The 24,425-nt window shown below is 43.9% G+C and overlaps 5 protein-coding genes across 6 annotated transcripts; 4 read left to right on the top strand and 1 right to left on the bottom strand.

Annotated features, from left to right (window-relative positions):
* The first annotated feature begins 354 nt into the window (after positions 1-354).
* Positions 355-6,935, top strand: LOC6494303 (rho guanine nucleotide exchange factor 25). Of its 2 annotated transcripts, XM_001960532.3 has the most exons (7): positions 355-824; positions 1,320-1,460; positions 1,555-1,888; positions 4,680-4,766; positions 4,830-4,934; positions 4,994-5,125; positions 6,379-6,935. In XM_001960532.3, exons 1-7 carry the CDS (start codon positions 541-543, stop codon positions 6,841-6,843), a joined length of 1,548 nt encoding a protein of 515 aa, XP_001960568.1. In that variant the 5' UTR covers positions 355-540; the 3' UTR covers positions 6,844-6,935. The 2 variants fall into 2 exon arrangements, with proteins under 2 accessions (XP_001960568.1, XP_014762712.1); XM_014907226.2 differs by lacking the exon at positions 1,320-1,460.
* Positions 6,936-15,447: 8,512 nt separating this feature from the next.
* On the top strand, positions 15,448-17,882 carry LOC6494304 (serine protease inhibitor 42Dd). Its single transcript, XM_001960531.4, has 3 exons — positions 15,448-16,942; positions 16,993-17,732; positions 17,793-17,882. Exons 1-2 carry the CDS (start codon positions 15,892-15,894, stop codon positions 17,112-17,114), a joined length of 1,173 nt encoding a protein of 390 aa, XP_001960567.2. The 5' UTR covers positions 15,448-15,891; the 3' UTR covers positions 17,115-17,732; positions 17,793-17,882.
* On the top strand, positions 17,309-17,803 carry LOC6494305. Its single transcript, XM_001960530.3, has 2 exons — positions 17,309-17,732; positions 17,793-17,803. Exons 1-2 carry the CDS (start codon positions 17,309-17,311, stop codon positions 17,801-17,803), a joined length of 435 nt encoding a protein of 144 aa, XP_001960566.1.
* Positions 17,883-19,912: 2,030 nt separating the features above from the next.
* Positions 19,913-20,729, bottom strand: LOC6496262. Its single transcript, XM_001960529.4, has one exon. The coding sequence runs from the start codon at positions 20,607-20,609 to the stop codon at positions 20,031-20,033; it is 579 nt and encodes a 192-aa protein (XP_001960565.1). The 5' UTR covers positions 20,610-20,729; the 3' UTR covers positions 19,913-20,030.
* A 1,744-nt stretch (positions 20,730-22,473) lies between these two features.
* On the top strand, positions 22,474-23,863 carry LOC6494307 (chitin deacetylase 8). Its single transcript, XM_001960528.3, has 3 exons — positions 22,474-22,734; positions 22,795-23,519; positions 23,571-23,863. The coding sequence occupies exons 1-3, from the start codon at positions 22,507-22,509 to the stop codon at positions 23,818-23,820; spliced, it is 1,203 nt and encodes a 400-aa protein (XP_001960564.1). The 5' UTR covers positions 22,474-22,506; the 3' UTR covers positions 23,821-23,863.
* Positions 23,864-24,425: the final 562 nt, after the last annotated feature.

Raw genomic sequence — 24,425 nt, 5'->3', positions numbered from 1 at the left:
ATAGTTGCACGATAGTGTATGATTATTGGTAGTAGTAGTATAATTACAGTTATTGCCGGCCATTAGCCATTACCCAGAGACCCCTAATGGCTATGCAAATATGGAATCATATGGCGCTTTATTATTTCAGTTTCGATGATGAAAGCAAAAGTGTTACAGGCATTCTATCCCAATGCCACCAGACTTTGATCTCATTTTCACAGTTTCGAATCACTTTTCGATGTTTACAAACAAAGTGCTCGGCGCGTGGTCATCTAAAAAGAGAGTTTTTCAACTTAAAGAGCAGTGATCGACTGAAATATTGAAATATTGAGAGAAACCCACAAAGCTTTAAAGCTTTTAGTTTCGCAGGTTTGTAGAATGCTTTCGGGTACCCGCCGCTCAATCAAGTTTCGCATTTGAATCGGAGTGGATCGGATCGGTACGGGTACCCGGGTGTTGGCCAGAAAAAATGCGACGAAACCGTCGGCGGTTGCCATAAAAGCCTAATTCGAAAAACGCCAATAAGTCCAACAAAAAGTTGTGAAAAAGAAACCAACCATGGAGTTGACACTGTTCACGTTAAATTGGTTGGATGTGATTTCCGTGGCAGTAACATTTATTGTGATCTTACTGGTGCAGGTTCTTAACGTCTATTTGCACATACTAACCGACAGTGACGATAAGGCCAAGTCGATCGATGTGGTTGACAGGGCCTCGGTGAAAGAAATCCCCATCTTCGAGTCGAGGGACTCCCCGCCCACCACAACCACACCGCCCAAAACCCCAACAACGCCCACGAATGGAAAGTTGGAGAAGCAAGCCAGTCTGCTGGATAACGATAGGTAGGGTTAAAGTCTAAATCTAGCTTGATTTAAATTAGCTACTCCATTTGGCAGCTGCTTTTGTGGTTTATTCCATTAAGTGAACTACGCCCTTTGTTCCCAACAATTGTAGTATTGTCTTACACCAAACCAACTGTGCGTATACGTGATAAGATAGCGTATCCGCAGCGTGGATCTATGACTCTGTTGAGTTATTTTTAAAGCTTATTCACGGTAATTCGCAAAGCAAAAGTAATGAATAGTGGATACATATAAGCATGGTAATTTTTGAGTTTGATTATAGATAAGAAATGTTTTTTATTTATCAATGGCAGAGGAAGGAAGTTATTAAAAGATAACATGGTTTGTAAAACTTTATAAAGGAAGTGCTTATGGTTAGAAGGGTTATCTAAGAGTGATTTAAAGGGGTTCACAGTGTACTGTCCCCTATACAATCAAAAAGGTTCTCATGGCTTTTGTTTTTGTTGTGTTTCTGTCACGTCTGTTTGTTTCCAGCGGCATCTCACTTACTTCCATCAATACCTGTTCAACATCAGCAACACCGGCGAACTCATCGCCAACATTTCGAACACAACACAATGGCTTCCACACCTTCCCCTCGCACACCCTCAGCTTCGAGACTCTGGGCGACGAGTAGTAAGTACCATAAAGTTCACAAAACCCATTCCGTTTAGCACTTTAACTGACATTAACAATTTACACTCAATCATCGGTATGTATTATCCAACAGCCACGAGGACGAAGACACGCTTTCTCTCGAGAATCTCTTTCCCTGCGATCAGAGCGAGATCTATGCCTCCAAGAAGATCAGCTTCATCATTGACGAGCTCATCCAGACCGAGGTCAACTACGTGAACAATTTGAAAAAGGGTCTGGCCAACTACGGCCAGCTCAAGGACAAGGAGGATGTGCCGGAAGGACTTAGTGGCGAGGAGAAGCAGAAGCTGTTAATCGGAAACATCTCGGAGATACTTCAGCTTCACGAGCAGGAGATACTGCCGCTAATGCTGCGAAATCAAAGGGACCTAAAAGGTCTCTTCGACGAGTTTGCCGTACACTTCGAGGTGAGTCTAGGGAGTCTGCGTGGGTTGGGCCCATTAGCCAAACTCGTGTCACTTAGCCAAGTAGCCGTTAGACAGGTTCCGACATCTCTGCCGGCCAATCGATCAAATATTCTTTTGTCTTCCGTAGGCACTCCAAACGAAATTCAAACCTCAAATATTTACTCAGAGTGGAATTAATTATATATTTTTTTTTCTCCACTTGACACCTGCGATTGCCTAAGTGATGAGTGACGGTTTCTTCATTACGTTTTGCCTGGTTAAGCATTTTTCAGATTTTTTATTTTATTTTTAACCCGCCTCGCTGCGACTTAATGCAAATTAAGCACTTCTCCTCGTGGGTTACGCAAACCGTTTGGGAATGTCAATTAACGCTTTAAATAAATAATATATTTATTTATTATTTTATTCCTTGTAATGGTTTCTGGCTCACACCTCGCTACAAGTGTGTCAGCATATCTCATTCATATGCCGCTGCGTGTGGCACATAAATTAAATCAATGAAGAAGCCAAAAAAATAACAACTCGGATTATTTTCGAAATGACGAATGGGGGAGCTCAGCGAATTCCCCGATAAGATTGAAATAATCACCAGAACACAATAATTTTTAAGTAAAATAAAAACCGAACACAAAAGGTCGCACTCAGTAACGAAAATCAGTTAGAAATTGTTAGGGCAAACAGACATTTTATTTTTTACGTCTGGGCTTGGAGGCTTCATTTGCCGGCAGTTGACGTCATCGGTTTGGCGTATTCGGGGAGAGTCGACAATTGAGCGATAGAACTACAGATATATATATTGTGTATGTCAGATATGGCTATAGAGAAATCCCCAAATCAACATGAATTACACTTCAGTGGATCTCGTTAAAAGTGCTCATTTCGGAATGATTTTTTTTCGGGGCACTCTCCACAGCGGCCATGTGGCCATGTGGACTTAAGTGTTGACAATACGAACGATCAATTTAAATTGAAATTGTCTGTGGCCTGTGGAATTCTTTGGACGCAATTCGGACGCAATTCTCTTATGTCACTCGGTGCTTCCAAGAAATCTCAAATAAATGCCACAAAAATGAAGGAAATATGCGGTACAGTTTGAAAAACTGTTCCCATAGCAGGTAAAATTCTTGTTGGAGCGCCCTGAGGATTTTGGCATCTTAATGTTCAACAGACATGCTATAAGCCCCCTTCGGAACTGATTTATGCTGATTTTTGTTATTTTTATTTCTTGCAACCACTTTGCAATCGGATTTCTGACTCACAGGACAAGCGTTAAGCGAAAAATTTCGCTAAATATATCATAAAAGTGTTCAGAAATTTGTTTATACGTATTTTCAAATATTTTCTTTTTCCCCGCTCATTTTGGCAACATGTTGTATAAACAAAAGACGCACACAATTTGTTGGTAAATATAAAATAAACTAATATTATGAGTTTCCTCCTCAGCTTTTCCGTCAAAATGCCTCCCGACTAGAGGCTTTTCACAAACAATTGCCAATTCGATTAGTTCTGACACGAGAATTGATGTTCTGACCAGAGAGGCCTAGTATTGATTAATGTTAGACCTTGGTCGAGTCTCCAGTCTGAACCTGATTACCACAAAAGTCCGAAGATCTGTCCAGTGGCCATAAATAGAGACGCCTTCATTTATTAATCGGCTTTAAATGGCCAAAACATCAAGTGACAAGCGTGTCGATCAGACTGATTTCTCTCACCAACCGCAGGCGCAAAATCAATTAAAAGTTTTCGTACATTCGGACTGACATTTGAGATGAGGGGTTTTTCAAATGGCTTCAATCGATTTCCAGATCTGAAATGTTGATGTTCAGTATCAAATAAACAAATGATGATGACTTTGAAAGGGGGCAACCTCTGGTGGCTATAAATTGTATCTATACAGAGAGATTCTGAGGGGTATGAGGTTCTTTCCTTATATTTTTGACAAATTTATAAGATATAAGATTTATTTTATGGCCAATAGTCTTAAAAGTATGAGTAATAAGAATTTATAGCTATTAGTGGTACTAAATGTTTGTTAATAATATTGTCCAATATTTCGAGCAAATGTGAGTTCCCCATTTAGACACTTTTATGTGATTTACAGAGCAGTGTTTATACCGTTTATATTCCCCATTTTTATTCACACACAGTACCAATTACTAAATTAGACGGGATGCACTGCAGTGAGAAATTTCATGCTAATAAAATGTCCGCCCACCCCAGGCAGAATTTAGCAAAATGCAAAAATAGATTGTCACCTTTGGCCGGAAGACAGACAACGACAATTGTTTAAGGCATTCAGCTGGCTAAATCGCATTAGACATGCAAAACAGAGACCTCCGGGAGGGAAAGGGAAATATTATGACTGAACCCGCTGAGACAGAGATGATTATCATATCTTTGGCTAAATGCACAACTTCGAGAGTTCTGATTCCGCAGCCAGGCAAAGCTAATGAAATTAAAATGGAAAGGAAATCGTTAGACAACCAATTTTCTTTGCAGTTTGCACTAGTTTTGGGTTTTGGGAAAACATTTGCATTGGCATTGGCCACAGATAGCGACAGGAATTTCAAATTTTCGCTCTAGCTTTGCCAAGGTTTTCCCCTCAAAAAACCCAAGCCCCTCTCGACTGAAAGTTACGTGACTTAAATGCTTAAGAAATTATGATTTCGCCACCAGGCAGACTAGCATGTGTATACTATATATATCAACGATGTGCCAAGTGTTAGACTAAAGCACATGGCTGAGACACAAAGGTTTCAAGAGGTACATATATTTCAATTTTTTCTTTCAGAAAAATCACTTTTATTGCTATGTTAGCTTCACGATGGGCAAAAAATCCTCTATGCAGCTACGACAGGAAAATAGGGAGTGGCTTCAGGTAAACAAAATACCATAAACAGTATCAAATAACATAAATTATAATTAAAAAATTAACCCATAGACCTATCAAACTTCGATAAAAGACAAGCTGGGCATCGACAGCTTCCTAGTTCAGCCCATCCAAAGACTGACAAGATATCCATTGCTTCTGCAGCAATTTATATCGGTAAGATATCTTCTTCTCACAAATAAACTAATGTTTAAAATGTAAAAATTGTATATCAGGAATTCTACAAGAGTGGCATTAGTTGCAAGCCTGTGCTGACAGCTGTTTGCAAATTGGAGACGCGAATGCGACGTGCACTGGATGTGGTCAACCAGGCCGAGGAGATTCCCAACATCGAGGAGCTCAACGAGGTAAGAAAAAGAATAATGCATCAAGAAACTTAAAAGTGAATCGAACTAGATATCGTTTGAGGTATTCCGCTCAAGGATCGGATGAGAATTGGCAAAGATATGGACATGGTTTGCGGCCATATGTGGCAATCCTGGATTTTACAAGGGGTCCTATCAGAAAAATTTGAAAAATATCGATCGAAAATTTCGTTGCCAGGTTTTGATGCAGAATGAAAGGGAATCAAACTAGAAATCGTTTGAGGTATTCCGCTTAAGGATCGGATGAGAATTGGCCAAGATGTGGACATGGTTTGGGGCCATATAGGGCAATCCCGGATTTTACAAGGGGTCCTATCAGAAAAATTTGAAAAATATAGATCGAAAATTTCGTTACCAGGCTTTGACGTAGAATGAAAGAGAATCGGACTAGAAATCGTTTGAGGTATTCCGCTCAAGGATCGGATGAAAATTGGCAAAGATATGGACATGGTTTTGGGCCATATGTGGCAATTCTGGATTTTACAAGGGGTCCATCAGAAAAATTTGAAAAATATCGATCGAAAATTTCGCTGCCAGGTTTTGATGCAGAATGAAAGGGAATCGGACTAGAAATCGTTTGAGGTATTCCGCTCAAGGATCGGATAAGAATTGGCCAAGATATGGACATGGTTTGGGGCCACATGTGGCAATCCTGGATTTTACAAGGGGTCCTATCAGAAAAATTTAAAAAATATCGATCGAAAATTTTGTTGCCAGGTTTTGAAGCAGAATGAAAGGGAATCGGACTAGAAATCGTTTGAGGTATTCCGCTTAAGGGTCGGATGAGAATTGGCCAAGATGTGGACATGGTTTTGGGCCATATGTGGCAATTCTGGATTTTACAAGGGGTCCATCAGAAAAATTTGAAAAATATCGATCGAAAATTTCGCTGCCAGGTTTTGATGCAGAATGAAAGGGAATCGGACTAGAAATCGTTTGAGGTATTCCGCTCAAGGATCGGATAAGAATTGGCCAAGATATGGACATGGTTTGGGGCCACATGTGGCAATCCTGGATTTTACAAGGGGTCCTATCAGAAAAATTTAAAAAATATCGATCGAAAATTTTGTTGCCAGGTTTTGAAGCAGAATGAAAGGGAATCGGACTAGAAATCGTTTGAGGTATTCCGCTTAAGGGTCGGATGAGAATTGGCCAAGATGTGGACATGGTTTTGGGCCATATGTGGCAATCCTGGATTTCTATAATAATAAACTTATTGAATGTTTCCATTCTAGTTGGATCTCATGCAATTGGGAAACTTCCGCCGCTCTACGGAATTCGACGCGCAGCACTTTCCCACCCGGAAAAAGTACAGGGCCAAGGTGTTCCTGTTCGATCGCAGTCTGGTTTGTACAGAAATCCGGAAGAAGCGGCTGGCCTACCGGCAACACTACCACTGGGAGCACGTGGAGCTGCAGAGGCCCCTGGAGCTGGCCACCTCCAATGCCAACAAGATCATCAATCTGCTGTTGAAGCAGCAGGAGAATGGATCTGGTGGATCTGGGGGATCCAGTGGGAAGCGGGAGGAGTACTCCTTCGTGGCCTCCGAGGCTGCTGTGGTGAAGCAGTGGCTCCAGGCCACCCACAAGATCATCGAGATAGCCCGGAACGAGCATGCCCGTCGCAACACCTTCAGCCTGCCCATGGACTTGGTGCTCGGAGTAATCCTCTCCATCTGGCTGATATGGCAGTACTTGTAGACAAACTTCCTATCCCACCTCATCTTCTATTCCCCATCCACTCACAACCTTAGATCATAGATATATAGAGAATAAAGCTAAGTTATTTTGTAGTTCTTCTGTTGCCATACTTTTTTGTGTGTGTCCGAGCGTAAAATAAGCTTGCTGCAGTTGCTTGACAAATATTTATGATAAATTGCCTTTGCAGTGGCCAATCCCAGTCTTGTCGTTGTCCTTGCAGCAAAATGTAAATAGCTTTTCATCTTTTTCATCGCAAGGCCCAAGACTGGGCTGCCTTGTGTGGCTCTGGCTGTGGCTGTACTTATTACACCTATCAAGTGACAGCGCTTGGGTCCTGGTCACACTAACCTAATAATTGTGCAAATTTTTCTTGTGGAAGAAAAATTTTATATTATTGTTATTTCGAACAATTATCTCAAGTAATCCTGCTGAGGCCTTTTTACCGCTCGTGTGTACACCTTGCGCACGAAGTCTACTTTTGGTCGCTGCAGGGCAGTGGCTACTTTTGGTCGCTGCAGGGCAGTGGCTACTTCTGGTCGCTGCAGGGCAGTGGCTACTTCGACAGCGAGTAAGTCAACAGCGATAAGTAAGACAATAAGAGTGTTGGTCTTACCCCTCGCTCTACGCATTGCGTAAGCGGGAGGTCGTTTACATATTATTCTGAAGACTTTTGGTTCTAAACTGAAAACTATTGATATAATGGAAGAGTCATCTGCTCGCCGTCAGTCTAGCAGCAGGAGCGATAAATTTGATAAGATGAGACAAATAGCTGGTGCAGACCCTGGAGAAATAAGATCCCAAATCCGCGACCGGCGCTCAGAGCTATCTGCCTACCTTACAGGTATGCCGGAACAAACACGGACCTCCAGCTCAATGGTGACAATTAGCAGTAACACTACTACCAGTGTAACCTGCACTATTTCAAACGCCAATACAAGTTTGGGCAATTCTTCTACGTACACCGTGGCTGCAACTACATCCGGCAGCATTTGTTCAACTACGTCTCCGCTTGCAAATGTATTACCTTCGTTGGTAAATAAACCAAGCAATTCAAAATGTCTGTTTCAAGCTCCTGGACGAACTGGCAGCCGAAAACGCAAAGAAGTGACTCAGTCCTCTTTACCTGCTCTCGCTCCACCCCCGATCCGCAAGGCTAAGCTGCAGACTTCAACCCCGCTCAACAAGACGGCTGATTCTTTCTTTGCAAAGGCATTGGGTAGCAATCGTTTCGCGATTCTGGCTGCTGAAGCAGATCAAATGGAACAGGATCTGGAGGATGTTGATTCCATCAATGGAGATACTGGTGCCCTTGGAGGAGAGGACCATTCAGCAAAATCTAGCAAAATCCCTGCTATCTGCGTTCCGAATGTAAGCGATCCGGTCTTATTGGAAAATGCTCTTGATCATAGCATTGGCTCCTCAAACTACTACATTCGTACTTCCAAATTTGGTGTTTCCAGAATATATGCAGCCAACTCTAACGCTTTTCGAGCAGCTGTTAATGAACTAACGTCGCTTAACTGCCAATTTTGGCACCATCAGCTAAAAGAAGACAAGCCATACAGAGTTGTGCTCAAAGGAATCCATTCTAACGTTCCAAAATCACAAATTGAACAGGGATTTACTGACAAGGGCTTTGAGGTCCTCAATATATACTGCCCCAAAAAGTCTGATTGGAAGAACATTCCGGTTAACGAAGATGATAACGAAGCTACAATAAATTTTAAAACTAGGCAAAATTTATTTTTTGTCAATTTAAAGCAGAGTGCTAATGTAGCGGAGTCCCTAAAAATAACTCAACTTGGTAGATACAGAGTCACTGTTGAGCGTGCTTCTCGTAGAAAGGATCTACTTCAATGCCAAAGATGCCAAATTTTTGGGCACTCTAAAAACTATTGTGTCCTGGACCCTATTTGTGGTAAATGTAGTGGCCCTCATGCTACTGGATCTTTACTCTGTGTAAGCGATATATACTTGTGTATAAACTGTGGCGGTAACCATGTCTCAACAGATAATAGTTGCCCAGTCAGAATAGACAAAATTAAAAAACTAAAACCGAGGCCTAGACTCCCGATAACCAATCCACGACATGTCTCTCGTGGATTCATCCCTGGTGAAGCCCTAAGAACGAATATATCGTATGCTGATATAGCTCGGCCCAAGGATATGCAACCAAGGACTAGCTCAACCTTCCAGAGTGACGCAAGCTCTTCTTCTGACCCTAGGCTCAACCATAAATTCTCAATAATAGATAATGCCATCCGCGACATCAATTCCAAACTGGACACTCTATTTAAGCTGATGCAGGAAAATGCAGAGTCCAACAAATCGTTCAGAGAGCTGGTCCAGGTTCTCATTGCGCGTTTGCCGAAATGACTCAATTAACTATAAATATCGGATTGTGGAACGCTCGTGGATTAGTCAGAGTTTCTGAAGAGCTTCGATTATTCCTCAGCACTCATAACATAGACATATTGCTTGCCACAGAAACTCACATGCGTGCTGGTCAGCGCATCTACTTGCCAGGCTATCTCATCTACCATGCTTATCACCCCAGTGGCAACAATAGGGGTGGATCTGCAGTCATTATAAAGGATTCCCTAAGTCACTATCCCCTGCCCCCTACCTCTAGCAATGACAGACAGATAGCGAGAGTACAATTACAGACTTCGGATGGGAATGTCACAGTGGCGGCGATATACCTACCTCCAACGGAAACATGGATACAATCAGAATTTGAATCCTTGCTGACCGATTTTGGTGGCAAGTTCATTGCTGGCGGTGATTATAACGCCAAGCATGCTTGGTGGGGAAACTCACGAGCCTGTAGAAGGGGTAAGCAGTTGCAAGAAGCCATTGCAAATGGACGTTACCAAGTACTTGCCACGGGTGAACCCACTTTTTACTCATATAACCCTCTTTTAACACCGTCAGCGCTTGATTTCTTCATAATTAATGGATACTCTATGGACAGGCTACAAGTGAGAACACTCCATGAGCTCTCCTCGGACCACACTCCTATTCTAGCCACACTCCATTCTACGCCTGTGAAAAATCCGCAGCGCCCACGACTCCTTGCCAGAGGTGCTAACATAAACTCTTTCAAAAACCACCTAGAACAGCTGGGCGAGATTAACATTCAAATCCAGGATCCTTCTGACATTGACAATGCTATCAGTACTTTCATGCGCTTTATAAACCAGGCTGCTGAGATAGCTGCACCCAGCAATCATCGAAGTACAGATACCTCTAGACATCCCCACCTACCACCAAGAATTGCTGCGCTCCTTAACCTAAAGAGAAGAGTCAGAAGAGAATTTACAAGAACGGGAGACATCCGAATCCATCAGATATATCATCGGCTGGCTAACTGTCTTAGCAAGGTGCTCGCCCAGAGAAAACAAGATTCTATAGACCGACTTTTGGAAAGCCTGGACACAGACGCTAGTTCTAACTATTCACTGTGGCGTATCACAAAACGGTACAAAAATCAGCCAACTCTAAAATCAGCCATTAGAAACCCCTCAGGTGATTGGTGCCGTACGAGCCTAGAAAAGGCTGAAGTGTTTGCTAACAACCTAGAACAACGATTCAAGCCATTTGATTATTCGCCTGAAAGTATACGTCAACAAGTTGAGGAGTTTCTGGAATCTCCGTTTCAAATGAGCCTGCCTGCTAACCCTGTCTCACTGACAGAGGTGAAAGATCTTGTTCGTAAACTTTCGCCAAAGAAAACCCCCGGTGAAGACCTTTTGGACAACAGGACGATTCGACTTTTACCGGATCAAGCCTTGCAATTTCTGGTGATGTTGTTCAACAGTGTACTTACTATTGGATACTTCCCGAAAGTTTGGAAATCGGCGAATATACACATGATCCCAAAACCTGGAAAGTCGCTAACTGACGTAGACTCATCTCTGGGAAAAATCATGGAAAGACTGATACTGAATAGACTACTTTCTGACGAGAACGTCACCAGTGTGATTCCGGATTTCCAGTTCGGCTTTCGCCTTCAGCACGGAACTCCTGAGCAACTACACAGAGTTGTCAACTTTGGCTTAGAAGCATTAGAGAGGAAGGAGTATGCAGTTGCTGCCTTTCTGGATATTCAACAGGCTTTTGACAGAGTGTGGCACCCTGGGCTTCTGTATAAAGCTAAAAGTATATTTACACCGCAAATGTTCCAGCTTGTAAAAAGCTTTCTGGAAGATCGAACTTTCCATGTATCTGTAGATGGATATATGTCGTCCATTAAACCGATTTCTGCTGGAGTTCCCCAAGGTAGCGTCCTTGGCCCTACTTTATACTCCATTTATACTTCGGATATGCCTACCCAAACTCCAATTACGGAAGTGAACGAAAATGATGTTTTAATTGCGACATATGCTGATGACACTGCTGTCCTAACTAAAAGTACCAGTATCTTGGCGGCTACTTTTGCTTTGCAAGAATATCTAGATGCGTTTCACCAATGGGCTATGAACTGGAACATCCGAATAAATGCGGACAAATGTGCTAATGTTACATTTACTAATCGAAGAAGTTCCTGCCCTGGAGTCAATCTTAATGGAAGTCCAATAAGAGCTTTCCCTGCATATAAATACCTTGGTGTCACCCTGGATAAAAAACTTACTTTTGGCAGACATATAACATGTGTTCAAAATTCTTTTAAAAACAAAGTTGCTCGGATGGCCTGGTTACTTGCTCCACGCAATAAGCTTACGCTAGGATGCAAGGTTCAAATTTACAAATCTATTTTAGCGCCAAGCCTTTTCTACGGGCTACAGGTTTACGGTATCGCTGCCAAAACCCATCTAAATAAAATCCGGGTTTTACAAGCAAAAACCCTTAGAAGGATCTCTGGAGCTCCGTGGTTCATCCGAACAAGAGACATTGAACGCGATCTCAACGTGCCCAAAATCGGAGACAAGCTGCAAAAGCTTTCTCAAAAATATATGCAACGATTGAATGATCACCCCAACAGCCTTGCCAATAGACTTGGCACCGCAGCTATTAACAATGCTGATCCACGAACAAGAGTCAGGAGAAGATTAAAAAGATTTCACCCTCAAGACCTACCAGACCGGATCTTGACTTAAAATTTTCACCAAACACATTTTATTTCTTTCCTGTAATCATATCTTGCCCTAAGCACCGCTTAGACATAGTTTTGTTATTAATTTTGATAAGACGATTAGATTAAGCTGCCATTTGGGTAGCAGTGCGCTAATCATGTGAATAAAATTTCTACATATATAAAAGTAAAAAAAGTGGCTGTATGGCAGTCACCGAAAAATTTATGACAAATCTATTTATTTAGAATTTATGACGGCCTGATGCAGGAAGCCCTCAAAAAAGCCAAGTCATAGTTTGCGAAAATCTAATGAACCATGCATGGTCGAAGGATGTGAATATAAACTGCTCAAGATGTTGATGGTTTTGGGAGTTAACATAAGATGTTGTTAAAGAAAATAACTTAATTTTTGAATCTTTCACTTTGCCCCCTAAAGTATGCTTGACTAAAATTTGAATCATCCTAAAAGAGCCATACTGTGATATATTTTTCTCACTGTTTGATAGACTCATTTCAAAAATAGATTTCTCATATTGCATGTCCTGATTATCCGGTCAAGTGGACAAATCCCTTTGGCTTTTGAAGGCAAAAAAAGTGGAATATCAAGCATCCAAAAATGCACTAATGAAGTTAAATAGCTTTTGGGGAAAATGGCGGGCGGATGTCCCAGCTGGCTCTACCATCTTGTCCATGGCTGTGTGTGTGTATTTTGGGATGTGACAAAAATTTGCACAAAAGCAATTTGTTAAGAGGGCACAAAATATAAAACGCGACTCCCCTGACATCTTGAGCGGCGAAAGAGATAGACATCGGAGCTAGTAAAGAGATGGAGAATACTTCTTCATGTGAGTTTCGTCGTCTAAGCAAATTTTTTGTTGTTATTTTCCTATCTGCTCTCGCTGTTGATTTATTATATTATGTCATTTATGTTGGCATGCCGCCATCGCATCCGCTTGTCGTTTGCTCAAGGGATCAAGGATGTGGCGGCTCCGGGGTGTGAGGATGTGGGGGTTAGCAGGATGCTGGCTAAAGGATAATGCCCGTGTTCTTACCAGGCAGCTTAAGTGTATTAATGTCTGTCAAGTAGTTGTCACAAAAGTGACGTGTATGTAAACGATTTGACATTTTTATGAGCCAGAAAGTCGGCGAACTGAAAAATTACAAAATTTCCAAAAGAGATGCAGGACCTCCTTCTACTCCTCCTTACTCCTCCTCAGACTCCTACTCCTCCGTCGTCTATGTAAATATTTCAATATTTCTAAGCCATTGGCTTTTAATTTTTGGCTATGCCCCTCACGTAGTTTATTCTACATGCTCCACATGTTTTTTAAACTAAATGCATAATTTCGAACGCAAGAAAAAACCGAAAAAGAAGAATTTGGCAATAGAATTGTAGAATGCCGAGGGCATAATTTATTTGAGAATTTTTTCTAGTCTTTTCGGTTCGGTTCTGTCTCTTGTTTTTTTTTTTTGGGTGTTTGCGTGGCACGTCGTTGGGCTGGGAGGACAGCACAAATTTGCCAAGTAATTGCACAAATTATTGCACGTAGGCGGGCAACACATGATGTCTGAGGAAATTTAGGCGCCACAGCTGGCGCAGTATAGATAGATTCCACCCACCATGCTCCACTCCCCCTTTTCATGCTACATTAAATTAACTTGACATATTCGGGAATGGAACTCGCACGAGGACAGGACCACAACTGTTGCTAATTTTTGCTTAATATGCCCCATACACACGCACACAGACATATACAGGCTCATCCTGCGGATTCTCCTGATGCTTCATTGGATTTGTGCGTATCCAATTCACGCCTCAACGCCAGTTGTTCAATCCCCCACCCCATCAGATCCCACCTAAGGACATACGTAACTCCCCCATTGCTCGAACACAAATTGTATTGCCATCGCATGTAAATGCAACACAACACTTAGGCACGCATCTAGCACACATCTTCATCCATCCATCCGTCCGCCCAGCGTGTCCTTCTGTCAGTCTCTGGATTTGCAAATACGTTTAGTTCTTTTGCTTCGGGTGCTCGAAAAAGTTCAAATTTCAGCTGCGAAATGGCACGTGAAACAATGTGCTTCTCTGGAAATAAAACGGAGTTGGAGTAATCCTGTGAGTGGGGTACAGTGGGAAGAAAACCTCCTGTAAGATATCTCTGTAATGTTTTTTAAATTTCTCTAAAATGTACATGTTTTCGACCCACTGTGCTGGGTATGATGGCACAAATCAAGCAGAGCGACAAATGCCCATGCGAATGTGTGAATTTGCCGACGATGACAACTGATAAAAGATCGAATTGCGCATCTGAATTCAAGGAAACTCTCCAGGACACGTTCCTCCATATGTGAAGAGGCAAGGGGCATGGCAGGGGCAAAAAGCAATGTTAAAAAGAATGAGAAGGAGAAACGAAAAGGACCTTAAGACCCAGGGTTAGGCATAATGCCGCCTGGCATTAGATAAAAAACAAAGGCATGTAATTTTCGGGGCATGGCCTAAAGCCACACAACGAGCCGAGCAAACGGAAACGGAAACGCTCGATAATCGTACAGAGTGCAGCGTCATGTGGTGGCATGGGAGGGCGTGTGGCATGAGGCAGGAGACCAGCAAAAAAAGGGGCGGGCGGTTAACACGTTTAAGGATGATGCTGCCTGATGGGCGATGGCTGATAATGCGAGGGCGGCGAATCACGTAAGGTTTGGGTAAAACTCACACTTCCCCTTTTGCCACCCAATTGATAAATGCTCTCTGTTAAGTGGCATGTTTTGGGTTAAATGCGGTATAAAATGTGCTTACCCCCTAGACCCTAATGGCATAATAACCTGGCACTGCAAGAAAAACTTTTCAAAAAAGTGTTGAGAGGGCCAGCAAGCAAGACATATGGAAGGAAAAGCTCTGAGGTATTTTCTCTCCCTGTAATTGAAGTGTGAAATGGACTGGGTATATTTTGACTCCATCCCCCATGAATGAGAGTTCAGTTAGCAGTCAAGACACTGCAGTAACAAGAACAACTTGCAACACCTTGACACTGTCAACCCGGTAGCACTGACGCAAATAAATCGCTCCTCGTTGGCGCACCTGGCGATGTCAACATATGCTCTGCAGATCCAAAGAAAAGCAAATGCATCGGACTTATCGAGGGGGATAGGGCTAAAGCAGGTCTAGCCGTTCAGGCCGTGTACATACATCTTGCTTACAGGGCGCCAAATTGAAATTTAAAACGGAAAAACCAATAAAAAACAAGTTACAAACGCCACCGACGGGCGGCAATACAAATTGCACTGACGACAGCTGAAAGGCCAAAGAGCTGAGCAGCCCGAAAACCACCCAAATGCCACCCAAAAAGCCACCCGATCCCAAATGCAATTCGCGCCCGGGACCAGCATACAAATGCCTTTAGCCAAAGGATAATATAATGCACGTTGTTGAAGAATAATGGTCCTGCCAGAAGACAACGTCGCCATCGTCGTTGTCGTCCAAGGGACTAAGCATGTCTGCCATCCCAAAAAAAAAATAGAAAACGTAAAATAAAGGAAAGGGCACAGTCCCGGGTTCTAAGGAGCCCAGGATTCAAGGAGAACGAACGGACAATAACGATGCCGAGGCAACGGCAATGACAGGCAATTTTAATAGAATCTGCGTCGGGTATGGGTCTACGGACTTAACTTGGTGCGTGCCTCGGCCTCAGGACATCCAGGACAGCTTCAATTTGCACCACCAGCCTATGGGTTTTCAATGAACTGGGAAACAGGATGCGGCATCCAAAGGGGTTGGGGAAATGATTTATACTCCCGTCCAGAGTCAACAATCAATGTTCAAAATTCGATGAATAAAACCTGTTGAAATCCAAGAGATTAATGTAAATATTTTTGTATTTTCCTGTAAAATAATGTACCATCTCTAGTAATTGCGATTTCTATGGAATTATTACCAATTATATGGTTCCAAATTAAGAAATTTATTTTATATGATAGACCAGTTCCGATTACTTAGCCAAACAATGAAGTTACTACTACTGGTCTTCTGCGGAATCGCGAAAACTTGGGCTCATGTGGAGTTGATCATCAATGATGCCTTTTATGAAGCGATTGTTAGTACTTTTCCCGATCAGAACATTATCTTTTCCACCGAAATGATTCGGTCCAGCATGCTCTATATTTACGTGGGAGTGGAGAATACCGGGTCAAATCAAATAGAGGAGGCACTGCACTTCCAGGGCCTAAAGCTGTCCGACTACAAGCCGGACTCTGAAAAGATCCTCAACATGCTGTGGCAGGATAACCCGGTGGCCAAGAGCACGACTCGCTTTTTTGTGGAACAGAGTCTTAAAATGTCCAATGAGTATCGAATGTTTATGAGGCATACGGAGGGAAAGGCCCAAAATATCGCCTTTAATACCGAGAAGCTAAAGAAAGTCAATGAATTCTACAAGAGGGAAATGGGCGAACAGATGGGCGATGTAATCAACGAGTCCTACTGGAAGCCGGACAACATGGGCCTTCTGGTCAACGCCATGTACTTTAATCTCAGTTGGGAGCGCACCTTCAATCCGGGGGCCACCTACGACCGAGAATTTCGAGTCAGCAGTCAAAGGACAATCAATGTTCCCATGATGCACGAGGACAGTAAGTTTGCATTTGGCGACCTGGAAAAACTACAGGCCACCGCCCTGCTTCTACCATTTTCTAAGGGGAACTTGTCCATGCTCCTGGTCAAGCCGAATCAGCCTAATGGACTGAGTGACCTGGAAAAGCAGCTCTCCAAGCTGGATATTCATGACCTGACGACCGGGCTCTCTATGGCGGAGGTCTTTGTGGGCATTCCCAAGTTTCATGTCCGCTGTGACTTGGAGTTAAGACCGGCGCTGGAGAAAATCGGCATTAAACAGATTTTTGTGGGTAGCAAGTCTTTTTCCACTTTGCTGCAAAGAAATGCCCCTTTTCAGATATCCGGAGTGAGACATGTGGTTTCTTTTGAGTTTCAGGAACAAGGCATTGGCCCTCCGCCAACAGAAGTCGGTAATTTATTCGAATATTATATATTTCTCTTTTTAATTTATTATTTTCAGGTAATGGCAGCTTGACTCATACCTTCAATGAAGTGAAATACTTTCTCTTAACTCATCCTTTTGCCTTTTATATCATTGATAAGGAGTCCACTTTTTTCGCAGGACATGTAACAACTTTCTAGCTTTGTTTTGACGAAATAATCCTATGCCTAATACTCTGTTATATCTTCGTATATACATTTTATTTTTATCAAAATTCTGGTTTTATTTGTTTGCCTTGTCAAAATTTCTGGAGTCCCAAGCATATTTTTAAATCCTGTATCATACCGTTTTCGTATTGAGCTCATTGTAAATTTCAATAATTACATACATCAAAATGAATCATGAAACCGTCCAGAAGTCTGATGCTAAGATGCGAAGCTCTGAGCTACGTACCCTCGAAATTTTGGGTTACCCTGTACGGATTGTCCAATCTGAGCCGCGTTTCAAAGTCGAAGTCATCGTAAAGTCCTCTAACTTTGATCAGGTGGGAAGCCCCGATCCCCGGGTCGGGTGCACACTGCTCTTCACTTGCCCGGATCAGTACCCTCAAGCGCCACCAACGGTCCGCATTGTGAAGAAGAGGAATTTTCCGGACTTCCTGGATCTTCTGATGCTCACGGAGTTTGGGAGATTGAAGGGTTCGGGACGTGGCCGGCAGCAGATCGTCCGAATGGTCACAAAGGCTAGAGCCTTGGTGGAGCAAATGGCGAGGCAAATGAAAAAGGAGCTGCGTTTGTTTCAGGATGCCGAAGAGTTGGGTAAGGAGATCCTTATTCCTTTTAATAAATAAAAATTTTAATCCTTTACTTACCTTATAGATGTGCTCTAACATCAATACCTCAAAATTTTTCTTGTAGAATAAAATTTGTAAAAAGTAAGGAAGAGTAAAATATGATTGGAGAAGCGTACTGATTTAATGTGTCTTTAATTCATTACCTATTAGATTTGATTAGTTTAATATTCGTATAAAATTATTCGCATAAATGCCTTCTAGCATAAAAGTAATGATGTCCATTTGTGGCCGCGAATTCATTTATTACGGCTGCTAAAATATCTTTTGATTAGCCTGCGGAATGTTTCTGGTTGTGGCCCATAAGAATCCAGGTCATGTATCTGGCATATAAATCCCAGCAAATTCATGCATGACCCATAAAAGACCTGGACACCACACCCACACCCACACCGACTCCATAAACCGGGGAGGCGAGAGAGCTGGCACTTCAGGAACATATTTCCTATTTATGACTGCAACTTTTGGTAGAGTCAAGCCGGGCGGGGTATAAAAATTTCAACACGCTTACACAAAAATTGCCAATTAAGCGCATTTATGACTGCAACGCAGCGGCGGCGGAAGTATGTGTGGCATGCAACTAGGTGGTGGGCGGAGGCAAGACTCCCCTGTGGAAACAGTGTCTGGCCCATAAACATCCTTAATGCGAGGACGTGTGCACTCCGAAGACGCTCGCCGGATTATTAAGAAACAATGAAGCCGGAACGCCGCTAGAAGCCATAAAAGCGGACACATAATGCCCGGTTTATGGGGCAAGTTAAAACCGGAAACTAAATAGTTGGCACCGCGCGGACATTGACCATCGGGATAGGGGAGAAGGAGAAGCCGAAGGGCGGTCTCCGGAATCTCGTAAAGCCATCCGGGTCAATGACGAAAACATAATTTGTAATTTGAATTTGCTTCGTGTTCAGGCATAAGCAATGAGGGGGAAGAATATCCTTTTGACTTTATTTTGGTTGGCCGTATCAGAAATTCTGGTGGTGTTTCGTTTATGGGGCATATAGTTCTGAAGGATACTGCAGGATTTGAGTCTTGCCGCTCACAAATTAGATAAATAGTTGCACATATTATTTCCAAAAAAAATCAACTAAAACATCAGTATTCGATTTAAAAATTGTCCGCTGAGAGTGAAGCTTTCAGGGATACATTTATCCTTTTTGGCTGATTTATGCGCTTATCACGAAGGCGTCGCTGTTTTTATATCCTTGTCGTCGCCGTCTGTTGGCCATAAATGTCCTCGCTTGAGTCCTGCTAACAAATTTGCCATTTTAATGCTCGTGTTCCGGGTCCTAGCGCTTTTCAATTTCTGCACAAATACCTGCGACATGGCTTAGACGTCCGTTCTTCGTCCTTCAGCCTTTGTCGATGTGGGGTGTGACAGTTTTTCATTACGCACAAATCCTTTGGGCATACACAGTCACATTAAAAAAGGATGTTGACTTAAAGCACCAAAAAAAAAAAGAATAAAAAATAAAAGGCAACGACGTCGGCCGAATAATAAAAATAAAAGCTGTAAGCAAACAAGATTGTGAGGAAAAGACTGCAGTCTTAGGTATTTCATAAAAATCGTCGCCAGCTTATCGTTGCTTTAAGATGTCTGCATGTCCTGTGTGTCTCTGCACATGTGTGTGAGTGTGGATGTGGGTGTCCTTTGCCCTGCGTCACTTTGGAAGTGACATTATGCAACTTTGAGCGGCGGCAACAAGAACTGCAGCTATCTAAATTACCCAGAGACATCCGGCTTGGCAGGACGCTCTTATATGCTCAAGGATCAACAGGAAGCGCCCCAAGGAGTCTGACTAGCTCCTTATTCCTTATGTGCCACTTGCCATTTTTCGGTGTTTTTTATTTTGCTGCAACAGGAAGGATATGTGAACATGCAAAGCCAAAAAAATAGAGTCCTGGCTAGCCGGAGATAAGTTAAGTAGAAGTCGCCAATTAATGTGTCGTCCTGCACGTGTTAACATTGTTCGCCCACTTCAGGCGACCAGGAGCAGCCAGGACAAGAGGGAGCATCAGGAGGAGTACCTAGTGTCCGCCAGTCAAGGCCAAAAGTCACGTATTTCTGCGTGAGTTGCGAACACCCAGCCAGACCTTTAAAGTTTCAATCCTTCTGCTTATGGACCTTCAAAAAATAAAATAAAACCCTTTTGGTTTGAAGGATCCCATTTATTTTCACACCTTATATGGGAATATTGAATTTGCACTTCACATCGCAAGGAGGACAAAGATAAATGATTATGATGCACCTTAAAGAAAAACAAAGCTAATCCTGCGAAGATGGCCTTCGCATCTCCGTGTTCATCATCATTTGTAGACGTGTCACCACCGGAACAATCATCTGGAGACCCAGGTGCTGCTCTAATGTCTGGGCAATCTCCTCGTGGAGCGCCTGTTCCAAGGCATCGCTTATGTTGCGCTTCTCCACAATTTCCACATGTGGCACCTGAAGCGGATAGCTGGCCGGGCAGGTAAAAATGAGCTGAAGGGCGTAACCGCCACGTTCCCCCGACCCGGCTGCCGCAGCTCCGTCGTCGAAGTTCAAGGTGGCCAGAGGCACTTTCAACTGTAACCTGGGTCGTCGGGCCAAGACCATATAGGCCAGGCCCAGATAGTGCATGGTTCGGACCTCATTGACCTGCAAATCCCCGAAAAAGCGAGCTGCCCTCTCACTATCCCAGTTCGACAAGCTCTCCTTCCTGATAATGATTATCCTTTCTCCGGCATTCGTTGATGTTTCTCCTGCTGGTACTACTCCCCCTGGTATTGCTGCTGCTCCGCCTGCTTCTCCTCCTTGTAAGGCCGCTTCTCCTGCTCCAGCTGCTCCTCGCGTCCTGTGCGTCATCCTTCTCTAATTTCGAATTTTGATTATTTCTTTTATTTTTGTTTAGGAAATTCCTACTTTGCCAAGACTGTTGCTAGAATTCCAAAATAATCTGAAATGTAATGCCAGGCAATGACTGAGAGAAGATTTGCATAGTCCCCATCAAAGCAATAACAGCTGGATGGATGGGACAGCAGCCTATCATAAGACCTGGGATCTACTTGAGGGCTGGGTTGGGATTTGGTAAGGATTTCAAATATGATGAGGTCTGAATACTCTGCCTATTTATACTGTTTGATGCCTTAAGGTTTCAGTGAATAATAAAATCCATATCCCCTTTTGTATAGGGTATTAAAATACCCTTACCGCAAATTGAGTTTTCTCGTTTTGGCTGATTTGATTAGCCCAGATTTGCTGGTCTCAGTGCTATGCAAATTAGTTGTGTGATTATCGCGAAAATTGGCAAACACAAGGAGGACTGCTGCTCACCCACCCTCACCCTGAAACCTGCACTGGGAAAGAAGGCGAAACCGCAACCCTCGGAATAGTTTTCCGAGGCAGCCGTGCGTGCTCTGGCCCCCTCCGGCACTTGGGAAATCTTCCACGCATATGAGTAACATTTTTATTAGCCTCCGAGAAATTTGCATTTTAAAGCAGTTTCAGTCACGTGACGAGGTCTGATTAAGCCACATGTGTTGAATGAAAGGATGGATGGATTACTGTGGGTGGGTGGGTGTCCTTTTGATTTTACGCCTCACCGCCTTCGCATAGTGTCGCTGCCACTAATGAGAGAAGATGCATGAACACTCCACTCGTTCGGGATCAATCAGGATTCAATAAACCAAAGAGCAGCTTCAATCTTCATTAGAATCCGTAGAGTGACGTAAAACCCGTACTCGTACCCGTACTCATGCCCCGTAATTCGCATCGAACTCACTCAAACATGTTGCAACATCGCCCCTACAACAGCCGGAGCCTGAGCCGAATGGGCGGCGACCCACCCACATTTTCCGGCCAGTTTTCCGAGGGAAAGCTCTCGGCTGTCGGTGCCAGTTGGTTGGCTAGCTGGCTGTTCGTTTTGAGGAAAAGTTTGAGGCACCTAGCACCCAGATGGAAACGCCCCGGAACGTGACCAAATCGCATTCGGGGCGTGTGCACCCCAAAAAGTGCCGGAGAACGGAAGGAAGTCCGGGTCCGGGTCCGTACTGCGGACTGTGGACTGTGGACTACGGATTCCGGACATCTCCCTTGAGTACTTCATACTATACTACTTTTCAGATTTTCAGATTTTCCCTCAATCTTGTATTGACTTTTTCCAGTTGCTGTTTTTGCTGGATTTTTGCCACTTTGATTGGCTGGGGTTTGAGTTTTGGGTTTCGGGTTCCAGGCTTTGTTTCCTTCCCCGAAAAGTTTCCTGAAGCACTTGTTTACGATTTGAAGTGCATTTTGAAAAGAGGCGAGGCATGGGGGACTCGGAGACTACTGTCATAATTTCAGAAGCTGAAGCTCTGCCATGTCTGAGCCATCGATTGCGATCTCTCCTCCGGCAGCAAGTGTGAAAAGTTTTCCACTTCGGCAGCAAATCTCAGCTGTTAAGTTCCTTGGTTATGCTAATGAGGCAAACTTTGCCACTTCTCCGATCGCTGGCAAGATTGTTCATAATTGAAAGTTTTGTTCCTGTCTGTTTTTCGGTTGCCCGAACTTGGTTTCTAGTGGTTGGTCCGGATGGGCTGCTTTGGAGAAGCCCCACCTTAAATTCAGACACACCCTCTCTTATGTTGAACAAGTAAATCATATTTGTGTCTCTACTCCCGCCTGTCCTCTATCCCATTGATAAGATACTACCACCTTTCTCCGGAGGTTATAAGAGGCCATTCCATGCAGAAGTGGAGGAGGAGTTCATTACTGCCTTGCCAGCATGAAGTACTCGACCCTGGTGATACTGGGCCTGCTCTTGGCCCTGGCCTTTGCGGTTGAGGCCAAGCCCAAGTCCAAGAAACAGAAAAACAAGCAGAAGCAGAAGGAGCAGGTTCTCCCTCTGGCCCAGCCCTGTAGGCCGGAGAATTGTAAGCTTCCCGAGTGTCGTTGTTCGGATGCCACTCTGCCCAGTTCCAAGTTCAAGGGCAAGGAAAGCGAAATACCTCAGGTGACACATAGTCTATAGTTTACCCGACTAGAATCTAAAGACCCGATTCTGATCTCCCAGTTCGTGACCATTACCTTCGATGATGCCATCAATGCCGTCAATTACGCCCAGTATGAACTGCTTTTCGATGGACTGATCAATCCCGATGGCTGCTCGGCGGCCGGAACCTTCTTCCTTTCGCACGAGTACACCGACTACGTCCGTGTCAATGCCCTCTATCGGGCGGGCCATGAGATTGCCCTGCATTCGGTAACCCACGGCGATGGCACCGACTATTGGCGGTCCGCGGATGTGGCCACCATTGAACGCGAATTCGGGGCCCAGATGAAGATGCTGAAGGCTTTTGCCAACGTGGATCCTAAGGATGTCCATGGCATGCGGCTTCCCTTCCTGCAGATTTCCGGAAACAACACCTTTGAGGCGGCCCGTCGATTGGGCTTGAGCTACGACAGTTCCTGGCCTACCCAGCAGTTCAAGGATCCTGCCATGTGGCCCTACACCCTGGACTACCAATCGAAGCAGGACTGTCAGATCGGGCCCTGCCCGGAGGCCTCGATTCCCGGGTTGTGGGTTAATCCAATGGTCACCTGGACGGACACCGAGGGCTACAGCTGCTCCATGATCGATGCGTGTGTTTATCCGCCAGAGGACAATGTGGACGACCTCTTCGACTGGATGCTGGAGAACTTCAACCGCCACTACGAAGGTAGCCGTGCCCCATTTGGAATGTATTTGCATGCGGCGTGGTTTTCAAGAGGACACAGTCACTTTGGAGCCTTCAAAAAGTTAGTTTACAAAACCTTAAAAATTCTAGTAAGCTGACCTTCAATCCGCAGATTCATCAACCATTTGAACACCTATCCCGACGTCTATTTCACCGGAATTTCCCGAATGTTGGAGTATGTTAAGCGTCCTGTATTGGGAGCTCCCTTCAAGGATTGCCCGGAACTACCGGAAGCAGAGTGCCGGGCAGTGCAATGTCATGTCCAGAAGCTATCCACCGGCGAGGACCGCTACATGACGGTCTGCGACAAGTGTCCTTCTGTCTACCCGTGGCTGGAAAATCCGCTGGGCGAACAGCGGTGAGGCCCCAAGCCTATTTGGCCAATAAAGAGAATACACAGAGAAATTATTCGGCGTTTGGAATACGTTTCATGGAAGCTCCAACAACTACAGCCACTAACCTATTATATTTTCGATCCATTCTGTAATGAATCTGCCATGTTGGGCCTCCATTTTTAGGCTAAATATTTGCTTTTCCAACCGCCACCAAAAACAGGTCCTTCAAACAAAATTTGCATACACCACACCATGGATTTAGCTGATAAATTAGCCCAAATTATGTTTCTCTCTGTGAGACGCTTAATTAACTCATTCAGCGGAGAACCCTCGAGTGTAGTCATATTTCATAGCCATCTCATGAATTAATACGCAAATTTCCGGGCCCTCTAACATGTCCTGTTTTTGGGGTCCTGTCAATGCAGCTGCTACCTGTAAATAGCGTTTCGGCCAACACAGCCAACACGGCCAGCTGCCTTCGGTTGCATTTTTGTTAATGGACCTCTAACTAATGACAGCCTCCGGGTTGCATATCAGTCAGTGTCGTAGTTGTAGCCGGAGCTGGAGCCGGAGCTCGAGCTGGACCTGGAGTGGGTATCCTGTCCGGCCGCATTTTGCGGTTGATGTCGCAA

The sequence above is a fragment of the Drosophila ananassae genome, chromosome 3L (genome assembly GCF_017639315.1).
Source record: "Drosophila ananassae strain 14024-0371.13 chromosome 3L, ASM1763931v2, whole genome shotgun sequence".
Lineage (NCBI taxonomy): Eukaryota > Metazoa > Arthropoda > Insecta > Diptera > Drosophilidae > Drosophila > Drosophila ananassae.
This window is presented reverse-complemented; position numbering and strand designations above follow the sequence as displayed.